The sequence below is a fragment of the Pyrgilauda ruficollis genome, unplaced genomic scaffold (assembly GCF_017590135.1).
Source record: "Pyrgilauda ruficollis isolate IOZ18807 unplaced genomic scaffold, ASM1759013v1 scaffold41, whole genome shotgun sequence".
In the NCBI taxonomy this organism is placed as follows: domain Eukaryota; kingdom Metazoa; phylum Chordata; class Aves; order Passeriformes; family Passeridae; genus Pyrgilauda; species Pyrgilauda ruficollis.
The window spans coordinates 8,195,466-8,216,647 of NW_024525601.1; the positions used below are offsets into that span (position 1 = coordinate 8,195,466).

Below are 21,182 nucleotides of genomic sequence, written 5' to 3' on the forward strand. Positions count from 1 at the left end.
TGATGTTTTACTCGAAAGCAAGGTTATTAGTAGGCAAAAGCAGTGAAAACCTTGCTGGCACCAGAACACAGTGCTCACTAAACCACTTTCCTGAGAAAAAGACAGTTTTCCTAGTATTACTCAAACAACAGGATTAATGTGCTTCACCAAATTTTATTGCATCTGAACACTTTCCCATAACAAGTAGTGAAATAGCAGTGTTATATCCTCATTCTCACACAGGGCCAACAAATGGACATTGTTTATATGGATCCTAACAACCCACTGCCTGATCGTCAGTATTATGGCCGAGTGCAGCTGGTAGAGGTAAGAACTGAAAAAGGAATAGCCTTCTCTTTTCCTTCCAGAGTTACATAAAAATACACACACAGATGCAGAGTATGTGCAGAAATACCAAATACCTGGTAATGGTGAGGAATATAAACTTAAACCCTGTAGACCTTAAATATAAAGAATATTTTTTATCTCTCTTTACTGCCACATTGAACCTGGGTTCTGGTTCATGACACCTAATTTTAGCACCTCTGGGTTGGGCATCTTGTCCAAAGTAGCCCTTAGCATTCCCTCCAGGGCAATGGAGTAATGCTGAATCAGTCCTCAATAGAAGGTGATTCATTGCAGCCACAGACTGTACTTAATAGGGATGGAATGAATTGTTATCTGTTTTCCTTGGTGTCTAGGTACTAGTTTAGAATGGGCTGTCCAGCATTCAGGTAGGTGAATTCACCAGGGATTATTCCTGCCTTAAACCTGTGCTCAGAAGGTTGAACTGGGTAATTTATTTCACATGCAGGCCAAGAAGATGTTTCTTCAAGCCAAATTCCATTTTCAACAATGCTGTGTTTATTAGCAGAAAAGAAAGGATTCAGTTTCTAGGACTTCGCTTACTCTTAAAAATAAAAATAAAACCATGTTTTATGGTTTGATGGGTGAGATCTCAAAGAAATTTGGATGACTAAAGAAGCTACAGGCTTCTTCACTTTTGAATGCCTTGAAGCCATACTTACCTTGCACAGTCAAAGCCACATACCTTTCTTTATGCTCATTATTCTTTTTTGCACCCATTGTGCGTCTACTCTCCTGGGCACTATTACCCCTCACCAGCTGGCACGAGACAAGTCTGCTCCATGGGTGTTTTGTCCCTTTTTCTGTCCTCTGGTCTTCTTTGAAGCTACTCTTTCAAGCAGCTGCAGCGCTGTGCTCATTTTGTACCCCTTGATGTGCAGGGCAGCTTCAGGCACGCCAGCAGCGCTGAGCTGGTATCCCGAGAAGAGCTGATGACCATCCTGTCCAGGCTGGATGGCTTGCACATCCGGGCGCTGTACTTCACGGAGACTCAGCGCCTGACGCTTGGCGAGGTCGGGCTGGAGGAGGCCACCAGCGAGGGCAGCGGCAGCATCGCGCACAGCGTGGAGACGTGCGCCTGCCCGCCGGAGTACGCCGGTGACTCCTGCCAGGTGGGAAACGTTGGCCTCCGTACTGTGCCGCTACCTTCTGTCTTTTGCCTGCAGCTATACATACTGGGTTAGTTAGAGGAGCAGGATGGTTGTTAAAGTAATTAACTGTGCTTCCTGTAAGCCTGTGCACTTTCAATGGCTTGAGTGCTTTTGCCGTCTGAGAAGCACTGTGGGGTTATTCTACTTGTGATTGCTTTTATGGAGCTGCAAACGTAATTTTGCATATGTATGGCACTATAATGAGGGATTCTTCTATGATGCTCTCAGAGAGGCTGAATAATCTCTTACTTTACTGGAGAGAAGGTCAGAATTTACTTAATCAAAGTCTGTGAGACCATACACAGTAGAGAAGATTCCTGGTGTTACTTATTTTAGCAAGGTCCAAGGGAAGTAGCTTGAATCCAGACAATTCAGGATACTATTTGTGTAGAAAAACATGTGAAATCTGAAATTAATGTCTTTGCAAAAAGTATTTGGAGATATGTTTATGAAAGGTAGTGTAGGCTTTGCAAAATAATACTATTAGCTGAAGACTGGCACTATAGCTGTATATCCTGTCCCTGATGCGGTTCCTGTAGCTGTAATTCTTTTGCTTCTCGCTTTGCTTAGCTTAGAGCTTGGCTGTTGCTGTGTGTAAGCACCCAATGTAGCAGAATAAAGCACCAGAGAGATAAGCAGTGTACAAAATGTGAGGAATGACTCTCAGAAAATGGTTGAGCATTACCATAAAGTAGCAATTGCTGTACTAACCTTGCAAAAGGTTTTTGAATTGAGAATGAATGAATAATGTCTAGGCTGGAGCAGCTGCAGAGAGACTGAACAAAACCATGTATGGCTGGCTTACATTTTGTGTATGTATCCACTGCTCAGGACAGCGAATTCATCATGTGCAGAATAACCATTTTGGAAATATTTTTGATTTTTAAACTCTTCTGTTGCTCTGTGCCACACACAAATTGATGAGCCTTGACTGAGAATTCTACTGCCATCCCGTAGCTTTCAACACACTGCCTTGGTTAAACTAGCTGTTGGGGGTTTTTTAACGTAACCTGGTGAAAATACATAGCCAAAGGAAGTGATCAAGACACTCACGGGGAAGTTCGTAAGCCCTGTATATTTATGCAGCATTACTCAGGCAGTGATTTACTGCTCTAATCACCAAGCTCTGTCTGGCTGCCTTAGGTGGGGAGGAGGTGATGCCTGCCACACCCTGACTTAGGTATATATTGAGCTACAGGAACTGCGGAGTTACTTGTTAACCTCAGGAGCGGTGCTGTGTGCTGAGCGACTTGACTCACGGATAAAGTTTAAAGGTGGGGCCCATCCCAGCCCAGAACCTCATTAATCTGAGTCAGAAGCTGGAGGAGAAGCGGGCGTAATAAGGGAAAGAACAGTGAGCACTGAAGGGAGAGCAGCGAATGGTCTCAGGGGAGGCAAGGTGAAATGATGGCCCAAGCACAGAGGCCAAGAAATGCAGGATGGCTGGTTGTCACTTTAGTGTCCCTTGGGCAGTGTCTAGCACAAGATATGCAGCAGAGGCTCTCCTATCCCCACCTTCAGGAGAGGAGTCAGTGGCAACAAGTTCAAATGGATTTTTATCCAAGAGAGGTAATTTGCTCATTTTTTCTTCCTCGCTTCCTTCCTTCTTTCACTTTGTTTTTAAATGAACTGATTTGGTAACAACTTCTACATTACTTAGTATAGAAGTAATGAGAAGATTAACCTTTTGTTTCAAAGTACTTTACTAACAAAACTGTGTACAAGAGGTTTGTTTTAAATTGCTGTTTAGTTGAAAACAGTGATCCTGAAAAGCACTTGAAAGTGCCTGGAGCTTTGTCTTCATGTGGAATCAGTTTATCATTTGTGTGGAATCACAAATGCTGCTTCAAAAACAAAGTGCCCACGTACTCCAAATGTGTCATTTTAAAGACAGCATAAATAGAAAAACAAAATACTGTACAGATTTTTTTCCCAAATGCAATTAGATGTATTTTTTAAATGTCTGATTTATTTTCTCTCCAAAAAGAGACTTTAAGTAAATAAAATAGATATGCATTAGAGCATGTATTTTACTTAGTCATGCTGCTTAATGTATTTCAGGCCCTGGTTTCTTCTGAAGCTGTGTATATTAGATCCCTGTTGTTCAGGGAAAATATTCATCCTTTAAAAAATGTGTCTGAAAAACTTCAACTGTCTATTCTAAATTTAGTCCTTGCTCACACTGAAGTCAGTATTCAAAGCTGTTGATGGTGTTAGTATTCTGCATACTTCTTTTTTTTCCCACAATTATCCTACATGTAGAAAAGGCAGAGATGCCAGTAGTGATTGCTGTTTCAACGGCAGTAATTCAATATTCCTTTTGGGATCTGCTTTGTGAGAGATGAGTATTTTTTTTTTTCCCTGTGATGGTTCTATCATTGAAAAATTCTCTGGTTAATCCTGCTTCTGCATAAATACTTACGCCTCCAACCACTGGAATATGATTTGTGACACAATCCCACAGACCCTTTGCTCTTCAGTTTGGTTCCATCAGTCTTGGTGGTGCACTTACTATGAGGAAAGATTTATGGCTTTAGGGTTCAGCTGTCACTTGTTTTCTGCGTGTTGCTGGGGCCAGCCCCTGCCCGCGAGGCTGAGGCAACTCGTAGGTGCAGCTCACAAGAACATTGCTGGAGGCAGGAACCTGGGAGGTGCTGGCTTCGTGGGAAGCACGGCTTTCTCCCTGCTTCCATAAGCCTTTGATCCTGCTTGCACCACACCAGCTTACTTCCTAGAGGAAAAGAGCTACAGAATGGGATGGACAGACTGATGCCCTGTAATTTTTATTGTGGTTGGTGTACCCAGAGTATTCCAGGAGAAGATGGGCGTGAATTTTTGATCTGTATGCAGAAGGACTTCATTCCCATGAGGAATTCCTTGTGATTTCTATGCTCATGCCAAGCAAGAGCCTGGTTTTAACATATTGGTTACTACCTCCCTGCTGTAGGCAAACAAGCTTGATGTCTCTTCCTTCATTCAGAGCATCCCCCAGGTTCAGCTCCCTGTTTAAATCCAACTGTGATCTGACAGGCTGTGCTCCTGCTCCTGTGCCCTCAACAGTTGGAACATTCTTCTCGTGCTTCCCCAGTCTCCAGGGCAAGCCTGTACTTAGAAACTAGACCACTGTATGTTTTGTTACATCACCTAGCTATGTCTAGGTGTGGCTTTAGCTCCTGGTAGACTAAACTGTGGAAGTCATGATGAATGTATGTAAAATGTATCCAGAATTGTTTCCAAGGAATACACTGTAGTGAAATTATTATCAAGATATAACCACTAATTAGTATGTGAGGTTTCCAGGTGCTCTTCTGTAGAGTCACACTACAGTGTTCTCATACTCAAATATTTTTCTGTGTTTAGAAATACTTCTCTACAGCTTTGTACATAGCTGTACATAGCCACAGGAAATGTGTTTTTCTCCAAGGTTAGAGTCAGAATTATTAAATCATCACTGCCAAAGTGTTTAAAGCACAGGGTTCAGATGAAACTTTATCTCCATTAATTGCTATTTACTGCATTAAAAAATTTAAGCAATATTATGAGCTTAGGAGAGCTTAAAAGGAAATTCATGCCTTCACTACTCCTTGGAAATGGAAAACATTTTCAAAATACACTTCCTGTAACACATAAAATTTCCTACCAATGCTCACCATTTTTTTGTTCTTTCTCCTTGATATCCAGGAGTGCGGCGTTGGATTTTATCGTGAGAATAAAGGAATATTTGCTGGACGCTGTGTGCCCTGCAACTGCAATGGAAATTCAAATAGATGTCAAGATGGTACTGGAAAATGTATTGTAAGTAATTAGTAACATTCAGTAAATTAATGGGAAGAAAAGGAGGAAAAATACCTTTCTCTTACTGCAGTATGGACCATACAGTATTGTTAATTTCCAAGAAACTAAGAATAATCCTTGTATGTCCCATTCTCTTAATTTTATATTGTTAATGAGCATAAGATGTTTACACTTAAATGTACATTTAATGTAACTGTGGTTGATTGGAATAATTTGTGTCCTTGTCTTCCTTATTTTCTTTCCCCTGTAATTTTTGCTAGCTCGTGGTTACAAAAAAGTCAGCCAACTTGTACATAAGGAAACATTTGTAGTTGTTTATAATAGACATGGATCTTATCCTGGCATATGCAGTCCTGAGCTTTATACAGATGTACTAGGATATGTTTGGATAATGATGACAAACAGCACATTCGTGTATAGCATAGGGCTTTGCAGAATCTTGTTTAATCGACTTCAGTGCATCTCCAGTAATCACAGTCTGTAGCCAGATGGGTTAAAAAGTATTGAATTGAATAAGATGAAATGAAAGTAATACAAATTAGATTAATTAGAAGATTTCAGCTGTTACAGAAGGTGTGGTGGGGCAGAATTTTGCTCCCTTGCACACTGTATTAAACCCCACGCAGCCCCATGGGAATGCTAGAAGATTTCAGCTGTTACAGAAGGTGTGGTGGAGCAGATTTTGCTCCCTGGCACACTGTATTAAACCCCACACAGCCCCATGGGAATGGATGAGCCCTCAGCAATGGAAGTGTGACACTTGGCTGACTGTGCTTCTCCAGTGTATATCCATGATGCTTCTTTGAATAGTTTGTCCTGAAAAATTCCCCCTTAAAAAAACTTTTACTAATTTTTCATTTACTGTGCAAACAAGAACCTTGCCAATATCTTTCATGGTCTGTCTTTTCTGTTACTTCTTCTCATTCGCAGTGCATCCATTCTGCCTGCGGCGCATTCCTGCGCGTTATGTCATTCTCCCCGACTTTGTTTCAACCAACCGTGTTGCTTTAATGGAAACTATAAACCAATTCAGCACATTGTGGGAGATGACTTACAGGCTGCTGCTTTGGAGGGGCAGGGCAGGCTGTGACAGGAAAGTGCTGCGGCACAGCAAGAAAGATCAAGAAGCTTCACTTCAGATTAGAGTTATGAAGGCAAATTTTACTTTCACCTCGTGAAGTATGTGATCTAGGTTTTTCTTTATCCCGTCCTTCTCACAGCTGGATTAACTTTCAGATAGGTAGAGCTAAATCAGCCCTTAGTCCTGGGCAGGCAAAGTCATCCAGAATAATGTGGTGAAAAATGAAAGCCCTGAGGGCCTTTATTTCCATCATGAACTTCTGCCTAACCAAGAGCAAATTAGTCTCTCTCTAGAGGAGCCATGGGTCAAAAACCTGACATGGTGCAGAGAAGACAAGGAGGCTTGCCATTATGGGGCCATGAAGTTCCACATCCAAAGTGCAAAGCTTGTTCACTTGGCTTCCTGCACCTCACTGGAGCCCCAGACCTGAGTACCTACATTTGTCAGCATCTCTCCACTGACAGCTCCAAAGGCAGCTTTGTGAGGGAGGCTAAGCCCAGGCTGGTCCTTCCCCTGTGCAGCAGCACAGCCCTCCCTGGCTCAGGCAGTCACTCTGCTGGTGCTGCATGCTGCTGGAAGGAGAGGAGTGCACTGCCATGCTGCTAGAAAAGGGGGACAATGGAGGGCAGGGGAGGTGGAGAAGAATGAAGACCTTGATTCTCATGTGAAGGGAAAAAGCATTTCTCTGCCATTAATCAGGCTTTGTGTCCCCATGGTCCCTGCCCTTCCTCCTGGAAGGCACATTCCCTCAGCAGCAGCATGGTGCCGAGACTTGCTGATCCCACAGCATGTTGCTTCATGTCATGGAGCTCCACGTGTTTGACGTAACCTCGGTGGCTCTGCTGTGGCCCTGACACACTGCTCTGACTGCCTGGTGGCATATGGGTGCATACAGAGTCAGATGGTAGTTCTCCTTTAGGGTTTGTGATATCTGATGGTTGGGAGATGCTGTGACTCCAGGGGTTTCTCTGACCCATGAGGGAGTTGCTGCTCTGGCTTCATTGCACTGTGCCTAGGGAGCTCCAACTTTCATGTGCCATGTGGCTAGAGGAGCAGCATGGCATATTTAGGCCGGCTTATATGTGAAATAGATGAAATCTTCTTTGCAATTACAGCATTGCTTCAGTTTCTATAGACAGAGTGAGCAAAACAAACAGGTTGCTCTAAGATGAAACCAGCACACATATTTTAAATACATCTTTTTTACTCTTTCTGCAGTTGAATTTATTATTCAGGATTATGAAAATTGACAGTAATTTTTCAGAAAGAGTCTGAATTTTCCATTAGGCTTTTGCAGAAACATATGCACCAGTTTTTATAGAGGCCACATTTTGAAATGGTTTCTTTTGCAAACATGGTGCCTTTGTGGTACTTGATGTTTAACTTCATGTCAAATGTCTCATATGGGAACTGGAGCTTCTCCTGTTCTCTCCCAGAACCAGAAACTTTTATTAATGAGCCACAGATACAGTTCTTTAACCAAAATGAAAGCAAATTAGGGGTTACCACCTGAAGGAAGGGCTTGTGGTTGAGGCAATCTGGTGTGAAGAAACTTGAAGGAGAATGGAGTTTTAGAGGAGATGGGAGAGACAGAGCTGTTTCTCATTTGTGGGGAAAAACGCCCCTCTTCTGCCAGTCATGGTAGTAGGTCTTCAAACATCGCCCTGAGCCACTGAGGTCACTGAAATGGAAGCACAGTTTGCTCAGTGACTGCTTCCAGCTGATTACCTGCTTTCTATTTTCCATCTTTTGCTGCTCTGTGGGACATTTGATCAGTCTGTTGAACAGAAGACAAACAGTTGTAGAACTTGGGAGTGTGAATGCCTCTCGACTGTTAGTCATTTGAGATTTTTCTTTTGGCTGCTTATGTATTTGAATATATTTGAATTATATTTCTGCTGCTTATGTATTTGAATTACTTCTATTTTAAATTAGAAACACTTTAGATAATGAAAAGGCAACTTCCTTATTCTGCATCCATAAAATATGAACGTATGATAGTTATGCAACACTAGAATTAAAAATGTTTCTAAACCAAGATAAAATTCCCTACAGTTTTATCATGGGAAAAGGGGTCAGCTGCATCAGTTTCAATTGTATTCTTAGCTTTTGCTTTCTATTATTTATTCCAGTTACTACAGAAAAATACAATTAACACACACACTGGAGAAACTACGTGAAACTCTATTCTGGTCAGAATCTACTAAGAGAAACAATTTTTGTATTTATTTCAAGAGATTTTTAAAGTAATGCACTTGGGCTCAATTGATTGCATGCTTTTACATGGTATCTGCCTTCTAAGTAGTGTTAAGATGCAAATTTGAAAATTTTATTTATATCTATGTGTATATATATATAAACATAGTGATTTTTAACTGTAATATGAAGACAGAGAGGATTAATGGAATGCTCCTTTACTAACTATGCATCTGGTTGAGTTTCTTTAAAAGTGTGTTGAATTCAACTTGTTTATCTGTTGCTTTTCCACAAGAGGGAGGAAATTGGGCTTTGTACAGTTAGAAAATTGACTGAAACTGTTCTATCCTGGTTGTGAAGGCAGTTTGGCAATAAATGCTTGCTTATATGGAAGAAAAAGAACATATTCTCTGAGTAAATAGACTGTATTTTTTTAAATAATAGTAGAGCCATATTGAGTGATAAAACCCTGCTAAATGTCTTGCTCATTTCCTTTCCAAGGACTGTCAGTACAATTCTGCTGGGGAGAAATGTGAGCACTGTAAAGATGGTTATTTTGGAGATGCCACTCAAGGTTCCTGCCGGGAATGTCCTTGCCCATATACAAACAGGTACAGGAAAAGCTTGCAAGAAGAGTCAAGCGGTGGGGGGGAGAAGAAAAAGAAAAAAAAAAATAGAGGACGAGAGAAAGAAAATCCCGAAGCCCAAACTCTGCTACTATAGGAATATAATGATCTTCTCCTCTTCTCATATTGAGAGCTTGGTGGTCTGTCTCACAGCATTGCCTTTTTTAATAAACAGAGTATTCCAATTCTCCTCCAGATCCTGATCTTCAGAGGCACACTGCTCATAGCCTTGGGGAGACTCAGAGAGTAGAAGTGGGCTTTTTTTCAAAACCACCAGAACTTCCTTCATAGTGAGAAATACACAATGAGGTCTTTTCCCTTACTGGGCATATCCAGAATCCTTTTTTTTTTTTTTACTGGAATGCAAGATGTTAAGCAGCATTACTCTGGCTAGAAAATAAGAGAAAACAGTGAGACAAGCCTTTTTATGGGAATTCAGAAAAATCATTAAGATGCAAAAATAATATAAAAAAATTTAAGGTCTTAAGCACATATCTAGAGCTCTGAAAGAGTGTGATTGCTTTTCCTGTCAAAGTTCTGTTTGAAGTGCAAACATACTGAGATGAAAAGCGAAAAAATGAAACTTACTTGTATCTAATAAGGTTGCCAGGCTTTTAAAACTGAGCAGTTAATTGCATTTTAAATGCATGGTATACTTAGCCAGACTGTCATCATTGGTCACTTCTAAACCATAGTGAATAAAATCAAATTTTAAAAAAACCAAACAAACCCTAAGCTATAAATTGCTAAAGGCACCACATGGTATTTTCCAGGTGCATTAGCACACACCACGTAACCTTAAGTAGGAGATTTACACCATCAGACAATAGACAGGTTTATAATTTATCAGAGAACTCTCTGATAGATCTGGTTTTGACAGCCTCTTCTGCAGGTGCTTGCCTGAGGCTGACTGAACATGTTTTTAGTCATCATTTGCTTTCAGAGTTCTGAAATACCTAGGGAGACCATAAACCTGTGCAGTTTCGTAACTGTAGATTAGGGTGGTGAATATCATTCTTGACATAGGAAATGCACCCCACCTGACATTACTGGAGTTGACAATTTTTCATCCAGTCAATTCCAGTAATTCTTAGTGCAGACCTCTGTCTTTGATACACAGACTTGCTTTATCCAACTGTTCATAGATTAAAAAATGAAAATAGCACACATGGCCCTGCTTCACCTCCTGCCTTCTCCTTCACAAACATTGAACTTTGAATCTAGACAAATCTGCTTGAAAGAGCAGAGAAGAAAGTTCATTGTGTTAACCAGATCCTTGGGATTTCAAAAACTATGCACAACTCTACTTTGCCTTGGTTAAAAAAAAAAAAAAACTAAATAACATTAGCTACATAGAAATATCCTTTAATTTTCTCATCCATTGAAAAGGAAAAGAAAAAAAGATGCATAAACATGAGGAAATGTCTGTCTAGCACAGGCTATTGGTTCTTGCCTACTAAGATAAAATAGCTACCCAGACTTGTTTTATGACATCACTATTAAGGTTTATTTTAGGGATTCCTTTGGGTAGTGAACCATTATACTTAGTCCACAGGGCCAGGAAATTATAATTTGAGTTCTAAGGAAATGATTTGCACAAAAAAATATAACTTCAAAGAATTATCCACAATTTGAGTTCTAAGGAAATGATTTGCACAAAAAAAAATGTAACTTCAAAGAATTAGCCACAATAAATTATCTAGAGGCAATTAAATTAGCTGAGAAGTAATTTGGTGGTGTAAAAACTTCTTAATCTGAAAGTCATTAAACTGAACCTCTAGAGTGTAAAACCTATTTGATCATGTGCTCAAAATATTTTTTCTTCTTCTCAAAGATTTGCAGCTGGCTGTGTGGCAAATGGTGAAGAAATCCAATGTCTCTGCAAAGAAGGCTACACTGGAGCTCGTTGTGAACGGTGAGTTACCTGTTTCTCAAAACCAAGAGTTTTGAGAGACACAAAAGGAGGGATGTCTGCATTGGGACAGACACATGTGGACATATGGACCTGCACCTGTGCACAGTATGCATGTACATAAGGAGCAGCTATTTATATGAACAGCTGCTGAAGAGTGGTGCCGTGGTGTAACTCCAGTCACAATCCCAATTCTCCCTGGGGAAATGTAAGCAATTCTCCACAGACTACTGACTGCACCATTTTTACCTAAAAGAGGTGTCTGTCTCTTTGCTGAAGTGCCCTATGCCTTGCCTCATCCTGCACTCTGGTAATAATGACTCCCTTTATTCCACCCTTTTTCAAGTTAAAAACATTTTCCCTTTTCCTCCATTGTATATGATGGTGCCTCAACGGTCTTATCCAGCAGCAACCATGTACCATTTAGCACCATACCCTTCATCCCAAATCATTCTGGTGTGCTCCACAGTTGGAGCTTACACACACCAGGCTGAAGCCATCTCTTTTGCTGGAACATTGCAGCAGTCTGGCAAAGCAAGAGAGGAAACAGCATGACAGTTTCAGGCAGGCAGAGAAGCCAATTTCACTGAGTTTCAAATCCAGAGAGAACTGAAGTGGGATGGAGTGTTGTTGTCGTGAATTTGAAGCTAATAAGTCATGATGTCACATCTGAAGACAGGACCTGCAGTAGGACATGTTCTTGTCCTCCAAGACTGGTGCCTTTGACCCTGTCTAATTTGTGGGTTATATGTATTTTCTGTTCCAGGTGTAGCTGTACCTCAGCTGCTCATCATGGCCCTTTGATCCTGCATTATCCCTTATAGGTCTTACCACAGAGTGACTTCTAGGAATGTTAGCTATCCAGTGTAAACAATATATAAACAATATGAGCAATATATTTTACCTTCAAGAGGGGGTATCACACAGCAGAAGGGTGATGATGTCATTCAGTGCTGTTGCTGTTTGAAATATCAGCTGTGCATGCAGTGTGATCCCCCTCAGTATGTGTTTTCTGGTGGGATCACAGGCCAGAATGGTACGGTTTGCTTGGTTAAGCCTTGTCAAATTCTTGTCAGATTAAGTGAATTATTCCTGCAAGAGCACTGTGGGAGTTCTTTTATTTTTAGAAAAAAATCCTGCAGCACTCACAAAGATATTTTTAGCATAGTGCAGAGAATACTGTAAATCAAAAATATATTTTTTCTGTTTAAGTCAAGACATGAAATCAAAAGTTCTTGAAAGTTTCTTCAGGCAAACTGGGTTTTTATCTCAAGGGAAAGTATATTTCACAAAATTAGCTTCAACTACTTAATAAAAATTACTTGTATCTCTTTATCTAGCTGTGCTCCTGGATATTTTGGAAATCCACAGAAATATGGAGGCTTCTGTCAGAAATGTAACTGTAATAATAATGGACAGCTGGCTAGCTGTGACCACCTGACTGGAGGTATGTGAAGGCCTGTGAATGTAGCATAGCTCTGAATGGAAGAGAGCATTGTTTCTGTTTGGGAAGCAATTAAGGAAGCTACTTGGATAAGATGAACTGCAGGAAAGATCTGGACTTACAAGAAATGTAGATAATTTTTTATAAAATTTAAGATTTCCTAAAACGCAACACAACGGTAATAGAAGGGCTGTCCCTGAGTCCTCAGGTTTACCCTTCTAAATGGTTTTGTCCTGTATTTCCCTTCAAAAATACTGCCAACTTTATTTTGTTTCTGTTTCATGGCAGTGTTTTTAAATATATCATGGTTCCTTTGTTGACAGGGTTAAATAATATCCTGCCAGTCTGTCTTATGGATTTAGGAAACTGAGCATCCTCAAAATGCCTTTTTAAAATGTATTTGGCACAGTTTAGTGAAATCTTCAGAGTCTGCTTCAGGCACTGCATTTAGGTATCCAAGGTATCCAAGCTGCCTGCATTTGCAGTGGAAGTTAGAACCTGACTCAGGAGACTCTTTTATAAATCCTGCTACGCTGCTCTTCCAGCTAAAACATTAATGATTTCCCAGAATCAGTCACACATGTACTTCACTGCTAGTAAGCTCTTACATAGTGCCATGGGCATATGTTTGCTTTATCTATTAGAATTCTGAAGTAAAGGGCCTGATCTTACATTTCTCAGAGTGTCTTTACCTCAATCCACCTCAGTCTCTTGTGATACTCCTTTATATTCAGAAACACAGAGGCCACTGCTCCTGAAATGTCCTTGATTCTCCCATATTTTCGTTCACCAATAACATTTCGCTCTTTCTTCCCTGTAGACAGATGTTCTTCTTCATATGTTAGTGAAGTTTCCAGCTAATAACTCCAAATATTTCTGTCCTCTTCATTTCTCTGCACTGCTGTTCATCCTGCAGTCTAGTAACTGCAAGAAACCCATTGTCTTTCCTTGGCCACAGAAACAGAAAAACAGCAGGTGATGTGAACTGCTGTTGGCAGCTGGTGCAATTTTCCAATAGCTTGCTCTCATTTCGTATTTCATCATTGAAGTAATACATCTCTATGATACCTTGTATGGAACAGATCCAAGCAGTGTTTGATGTTTTATCATTCCTTTCTTTTTGAAGCAACAGTTTGCTAGGACAAACTAATCCGTAGGGCAATATTCAACAAGCCAGCTTGTTTTCCTCCTGATCAGCGTTAGTCCCTTTCTCTGTATTAGGAATAAGCCCCTCTGTGATCATTGGCACAGCATGTTCTAGCAGGTTCCTTTTGCGTGATGTTCGGCACTTGGCCAGCACGTCACCATTTCTTGGCTGTTGGTGCACAAGCTGTAATAATAGTTTTATTTAGTTGGTGCTTCATGGTGACAGCTGAGAAATGTGCCTGCTGTTAGCTGAACTACACAACAGCAGAACTGCACGGATGTTTGAATTTCAGGGGAATTTCCTTCATTCTCTTAGACAAATCATAAAGAATATATTTTTACTTTTGGCAAAGTGATCACCACCAATCCCATTTAACTTCCCGATCACTTAATGTGCAAGTACCAAAGGAAATGGCACAGCTAGGCAGTTTGTTCCAGGCTGTTCCATGCTGCTGGTAAAGTTCAGGTCCCATCTTATCACTGTATCCTCTCACAAGTTGCAAACTGTTCATGACACTTGGCTGTATACTGAGTGCATCCTTTTCCCTTAGAGTAAATGACATGGAGTCATTAAGGTTGGAAAAGACTTTCAGGATCATCAGGTTCAATCTTTGACCAAGATGCATGGCCCTTTTCATTTTCAAGAGGAGATGAGAGCTTGGCAGTGGGACCAAACCTGTAAAAGGAACTTGGGCATCAAGATGGAGAGATTCCTGTCCTATGATGACATTTTTAGGAGACAGTTCCTCTCCTGCATCCTAGAAGTTAGTATCCTGGGATGTTACTCCATGTGCACCTGGAGACTGTTAAGCTTCTTATAACAGGCCAAACAAAAGAGTGCATTGGACAGGAAGTCACCTGTACTGACTTGTTGGAAAGTCTGAGGGCAGTGTTTGTTATATATGACCTGCATCTGTGGTCCAAGCTGCTTGCCTTGTCTTACATACAGTGCCTCCATCTATGCACACACACTGTGGATTTCTCTCAAGATTGATTAATACCATAATCTTGCAAGCTGTGGCAGGCATGAAGGAAGGCCATAAATATTTCTTAGTTCCTTGTGGGTAAGACATTCTTTGGGGAATCAGAACCTGTGGTTTGAACCTGCATACTGAAGTAGATAAAGGTGTTTGAACCTATGTCCTGAGTGAAGTTCTGTAACAGTATAATTTTGTCTCCAATCCTAGACAAATTCTAGCAATACATTTTGCACTTTGTGTGAGAGGGTCTCCTGCTCCTATCCAAGTAGCATATATTGTGGGATTACAGTAGTTTCTCTGTGGGATGGAAAAGGTGTTGCTTTTATCAAGGCATTAGTGGGAATTGAATGTTCTGGCCTATTCAAGCCTTCTGAGCATTTCAGCTCATTCACAGTGGGTGTGGATTTATGAAAGGGCAGCATCATGTTTTAATGGCTGCCAAACATGAAAAGTGGGGGAAAAAATGCAGTAGTATTTCCATAAGAAGACTTTGGTTACTAATGACTAATCTTGTGATTTCAGAATGTTTCAATAATGAACCAAAAGATGTGGATCCTAATGAAGATTGTGACTGTAAGTGATAAAATCGAACCACACTTGGATTACTTTCAGCTGGCTCTGAATACATACTGCTGATGCTTTTAGGGGTGACATAATTTAAAAAGGACTGAGATACCCTGTAATGAATGTTTTAAAAGCAAGCATTCAACCAGATACTTGGAAAAATGATTAAAGAGGTACTCATCTAGTCAGGTGTAAATGGAACCTCCTCCTTACTTCTGACTTAAGTCACTTTCCTTAATGCTGCAGGCTTTGTTGTTGCCTTTGTTCTTCTGACTACACCAGGTGACAAGCTTCAAAGCTTTTGCACCATGACTAATGTGTTCAGTGAAATGTTCTCTGTGTTAAATATCAATGATATGTATTGATTTCCACTGCTCCCTCCAGCCTGCGACAGCTGTGTGATTACACTGCTGCAGGATTTGAGCACAATGGGTGACGAGCTTCAGCTCATCAAGTCTCAGCTGCAAAACGTCCATGCAAGTACCCACACCCTGGAGCAGATGAGAGACCTGGAAACACGCATCAAGGACTTAAAGGTAGGCACACAGAAAAGTGGATAGGCAATGAACCCAGGAACCTTTGCCATAGTCTTGTCACTTACAAGAAGACATGCATCAATCCTGGATTCCAAATACCAGATGCTGTCAGCACTGGGCTTTGCCTGTTAGAAAGCAGCTGTGGTTACTGTGTCATGCTCTGAAACAGAATCGGTATCTCTGCTTTTTCTGAGGCCTGCTCACCTTGGAAGTTATACCTCTGAGGTGTCCCTCTAGCTGTGTCTTTTTCAAGCACTTCCTGTCTCTGCATTACTGAAAACCCCCAACATTCCACTTGTCATTACCAAAATTCATTCTAAAAAAAGTTCTTTGATTGGAATAGCAGTTGCTATACTTACACTTACTTAGGTTTTGGGAAGGAATTGTTCAGTTTTCATATCAGTAATTCTGCTTTTATTTATCTTGGGTAAAGATTTAATCCAGTGAAATTTTAGCTTTTTGTCTGCTGTGCAGTGGGTGATTTATTGGATTAATTTTTTCCTTTCTTTTCAGGTATTATTGAACAATTACCATTCTGTTGTTCATAATCAAGGTTCCAAGGTAGATGAGTTGGAGACAGAATTCATTAAACTAAATCGTGATGTAAATGCTCTCCAGGAAAAGGTGATTTACCAAATCAGTTTAAAAGTACATGTCTCCTCACTATGTATTAGCATGCTGTATCCAGATACTTTTAATCTAATAGTCTTTTTCCTTGCTAGGCTGAAATGAACTACAAAGAAGCTGAGAGATTATTTAACAATTTTGGCCAAACTCATCAGAAAGGAAAGGATTTGGTTTCACAAATACAAGTAGTGGTAAACAATATACGAGGTAAAAAAAAATTCTAACTCATGTTTTGTTTTATAGCATCTTTAAGCTTTTTTATAGCTTATTTACAATCTTCTTAATTACAAATAAGAGGTTTTCTTAGAAAACAACTTTGTAAACCAGAATTTAGTCACAGCTGTAGTATTCACTCTTCCTATGAAGTGAAAAGGGACAGAGAAGCTTCACTACAGAGACATTTCAAGCAACAAATTTGGCTATCCTGACTCAAGTCTAATTTTGTTCTGGGTTGTTATCATGGGCTCTTTGAAGTTAGAAACTTAAAATTACTGCAGTGAACTTGGTCATTTGGGACAAATTTCAAGGCCAATGCCATCTTGCTCTCTCTGGTTGTGTGTTATAGGATACTTTTCATCTTAATAGAATTAATGGAACATGAATTGTTTCATTAAGGGAAAGATAAGACATGCCTGCCTATTCCTGAATTCATTAATGAAGCAGATCCATCTCAGATGTTGGCTCCATCATTTGGGAATTTTGAATAGGCTTAAGCACATCCTGTTTTTAACTTTGACAGTGCTTTTTTTCCAGCACTCTTGGAACAGGTAGCTGGCACAAACGCAGAAGGCAACAACCTGCCCCTGGGAGATGCCTCTGAAGAGCTGGCCGAAGCTCAGCGCATGATGGCTGAGATGCGGAGCCGCAACTTTGGCCAGCTTCAAGCTGAGGCAGAGAAGGAGCGGGCGGAAGCTCAGCGGTGTAAGTGCTTGTTCTCTCAGCTTCTGACTTTCTAGAAAGATCAGTCTTAAATCTGAAGAATTATTGATTGGGTTGGAGTAGGGGGAGCGACCTTTTGCAGTGTGTCCTGAGATTTGAAGCTGTTCTTAGTCAGCAGGAAAGTGGTGGCTCTGGAGGGGATTTAAAGGCATTTTTAGTGTGTTATGGAAGAAAATGGGTTGAGCTGGGGAAGAAACCCAGTAGAGCCTTCTTTTGTACCTAGATCAATCTCAATAAAATAAAGATGTAGCTAATCCTAATACACCTATGCAATACTTCTGTGTATTGTGAGAGATAGGCAGTGGTACATAGAGTTATTTTAGAGGAATTGCATGTTTAATTAAACAACAGATTTTCAGAAGCTGCTAGAGTAGTCCAAGGGCCAGGTCATACAAGGACAAGGAAGTTCAGGAGTTCTAGTTGCACTAGTTGTACTCCCTGTCATATTCTCTGCAAGTGTTTGACTGGGACATTCAGAAACTTGATTCCAGACAGTGGAGACATCAAGAAAAGTTGCAGGCTTATCTCCTAATCAGGGGCATAGTGGAGGAATGTGAAATGTGAATGTCATCCATATGAGTGACAGATAATTTCAACAAACCTTGAACATTGATACCTCCCTCTGAGTGACTCTTCTGTATCCTATTTTGTCAGCAGTGAAATGGGCATGCTAAAGAGTGTGATAATTTGACATCTTTTATGTTCCTATATTCTTTGAAATTAAATGTGCTCATGTCTCTCTATTGATTACAGAGGAGGCTTTGATAACTAGCACAGTTGTAGATGTCTACATTGTAGATGAAATTGTTGATGAAATTATGTTATTTCCATATAAAAAAGAAAATTAGTGTTTTCAGATAAGTGTCATCCTTACTTAATTAAGAGAACACTTATCTGTGTTCTGTGTCTGCAGCAGCAAACTAGTGAGCAGATTTGATCCAGAGAGATGCTGAATAGTGTCTTTGCTATAGTAGCACTGAAATTAGCATTTCAGAAGACGCTCAGTTCACATAAGTACAGCTTTATAATCCTAAATGCCAAGGCCTTTTTAACAAAGTTTGTTGTGGCTCCTTCCTTCTCTGAACAAAACTTTTCTTTCTGGTCCTGATACTGCAGTACTGGCACACATTAAGAATGAACTACAGAAGTACCACCAAGAGAATCGTGGGCTTATTAAAGTTGTGAGGGATGCGCTGAATGAATATGAATCCAAAATCACTGACCTTCGTGAAGCTCTGAATGATGCGACAGCTCAGATCAAGCAGGCTGAAGGCTTAAACAGAGACAACGCGGTTCTGTTAGAAGACATTAAGGTAGTGTTGGGCATCGGGAGAAAAAAAAAAATATCCTCAGAAGATAAAAAGTGGTTTTGGTTGCTGCTTTTGACCTCACAAAGTCAAGCAGCACTAATTCTTTCTAGACTTTCTTCAGGGTCTCTTTCCATCTTCTGATGGGTGGACAGGTGTAAATGTGGTGTACAGCTGCTTACGGCCTCTTTGTGTGACCAGAACAGTGTGACCAAGACATAGCTCTGATGAGGGCAGGGAAGGACAGTCACTTCCCAGCACTTCTTTCCAGCTGCCACTAGTGCTTTTGTTTCCTTTTCTAGACCAAATTTGTGCTGCTGATGTACTTTACATAGTAAGTTCTTTAAAGTATTTAGCCTTAACAGCCATGAAAGATGGGAGCAAAAATGGGTGCAATACTTAAATGATCTGGGCTTAGTGTTCTACAGAGCAGCTTCTGAGGTCTCATCAGGATGAGGATCAGCTGTTATTACTGAGCAGTGTTTGAGTTTCAGAGCTGTTAAATAGTACAAGGAGTAAGTGTGTGCTGCAGGACACATTCTCTTAATTGTGGTCTTGTTGAAATGTATCACTGGTTTAGCACACTCATGTCCATATTTAAGAAAAAAAAAGTGACTGTACCCTTGGTAAATCCTACTGCCAGCTAGATTAGGTTTGGGTTTGTTGTTTTGTTTCTGCTTTTTTTTTTTGTTTCAAGATACGTCTTTTCATGCCCCTTTTCTTAACTCAATCACATGTTGATCAACTTCTCATTTTTTCCTCAGAAACGGATTGAGGAGACAACTGTGCAACAGAATGGTGTCTTGAATATTCTGAGCTCAGCCCGCTCTTCCCTGATACAAGCTAAGCGTGTTCTTGGATTATTGCAAGAGAGCAAAGAGGTAAATTTAAGAGGAGGTTAAAAACCCCAATATCTTGTTGGAGATGAGGCTTATCTGAGCCCGTCAAGAAAGAAAGGATCCCGCAGCCCATCCTGGATGCATAAGGAGTCTGCCTGCCTGCACAGGTTTCTGTAAGAGAAGCTTGTTGAGGGTTGTGATGTGTCTGAGAAAGACACTGAGCTGAAGACATCAGAATTTGGGAGAACATCTCTGAGAAGTTACCATAAAGTTACCATAAGCAATCGTGCTATTCTTGTATTTCTTTCTGGTTAATTGCTTTTAGCCACTGTCCAAGGGGCAAGATACTAGGCTAGAAGGGTCTTTGCTCTGACTCAGCTTTCATGTAATGGGTCTGGAAGCATAATGTAATGACTCCAGTAGCCTGCAGAATAAGTTGGAAGGGAATGTTTTTCTCTTTGGTCTCCTCAGGTGCAAGGTATGTGTAACACTGAAGGATACATGGACAAAATGAAACATGTACAAATACAAATAAAATTATATCTTTTTAAAACCATAGGAATATGAAAGTCTGGCTGCTCAGCTGGATGGAGCAAGGAAGGACATGAATGAAAAAGTGGCAAATCTCTCATCAGCAAGCAAAGAACCACTGGTGGTGAGGGCCGAGGAACATGCCAAATCTTTGCAAGATTTGGCAAAACAACTGGAAGAGTATGTTGCCATTCCTGTAAATGAATAATTTTTGTACAGAGCAAAAAAAGTGGTTGTAATGCTCTGTAATTTTGCTTGCTTTTATAACCATTTGCAAAGCTAGAGGGAAATTAAGTTGGTCTCTTTCTGCATCTTGACAATGTATGGAAGTTTTCTTTTTCTCCAAAAACCAGATCTTCCTGTATTTTTACTGTTTTCTCCCCCCTTAGAAGTGTGAACTCACATAATACTGTTTTATACTACTGTACTAACACTTCATTAACATCTTACTAGCAAGAGAAAATCCTCATGTGCAGAGTGGGAAGATGTTTAGCATATTTTTTGTAGAGTTATTTCAGGTACTTCTACTCAGGGATGCTTATATGGTATCAAAGAATTGAGGCAAATAATTGGAGTAAATGGCTGTCTTGCAAATCTTCAGACATGCCTGCTCAGCACTATGGAGGAAAAATCCTCCACTGGTTTTCTCATCCTTCAAGGAATCTCCTGGAAAGGCAGAAATATTATAAATTTGATAAGAATAGAGTGTTTCTTTCTCCATTATTTGTACTTTGCATTGGAATTACGAGAGGAGGTTTGGAGGCCTTCTGTGATACATCAGAACAAAATGGAAAAAAAAAGTGAAATCCTGATTTACTTTTCCCTGTACAAATTGTTTACATTTTGTTGTTGCACCAACTGAAAAGTCTCAAGGTTAAATTCCAAAATAGCTGGAAAAGTCTTGGGTAAAAAAACACATTTTAATTAATTTGTTTGTTTTCAATGTGATTTTTTTCATTTAAGAAGGCACTGTTCTCACAAATACAAAGCAGCTAGTACTAGACAGGTGTATATTCACAGGGAGTGGGTAGAAGAGACTTTTTCATGTTGTTTCTGATTCCAGAGCTGCTGTGCTGGTTCTTGGGGAAAACACAAAAGGTCTTGTAGTTGCTCGATGATCTGACGCCTACAGTTCTCAGAATTCCTCTTAACTGAATTGTATT

At 40.3% G+C, this 21,182-nt stretch overlaps 1 protein-coding gene across 1 annotated transcript in view; it reads left to right on the forward strand.

Moving 5' to 3' along the window:
- Positions 1–21,182, forward strand: part of LAMA3 (laminin subunit alpha 3) — a 105,939-nt gene that overhangs the window by 64,899 nt on the left and 19,858 nt on the right. Inside the window, exons 39-52 of the mRNA XM_041477781.1 lie at positions 223–306; positions 1,227–1,457; positions 5,178–5,291; positions 9,070–9,179; positions 11,029–11,109; positions 12,447–12,553; positions 15,199–15,249; positions 15,625–15,776; positions 16,290–16,400; positions 16,499–16,610; positions 17,157–17,324; positions 18,459–18,655; positions 19,414–19,530; positions 20,048–20,199. Of these exons, the coding sequence (XP_041333715.1) occupies positions 223–306; positions 1,227–1,457; positions 5,178–5,291; positions 9,070–9,179; positions 11,029–11,109; positions 12,447–12,553; positions 15,199–15,249; positions 15,625–15,776; positions 16,290–16,400; positions 16,499–16,610; positions 17,157–17,324; positions 18,459–18,655; positions 19,414–19,530; positions 20,048–20,199 (1,787 nt within the window). The remainder of the gene's footprint in view (positions 1–222; positions 307–1,226; positions 1,458–5,177; positions 5,292–9,069; positions 9,180–11,028; positions 11,110–12,446; positions 12,554–15,198; positions 15,250–15,624; positions 15,777–16,289; positions 16,401–16,498; positions 16,611–17,156; positions 17,325–18,458; positions 18,656–19,413; positions 19,531–20,047; positions 20,200–21,182) is intronic.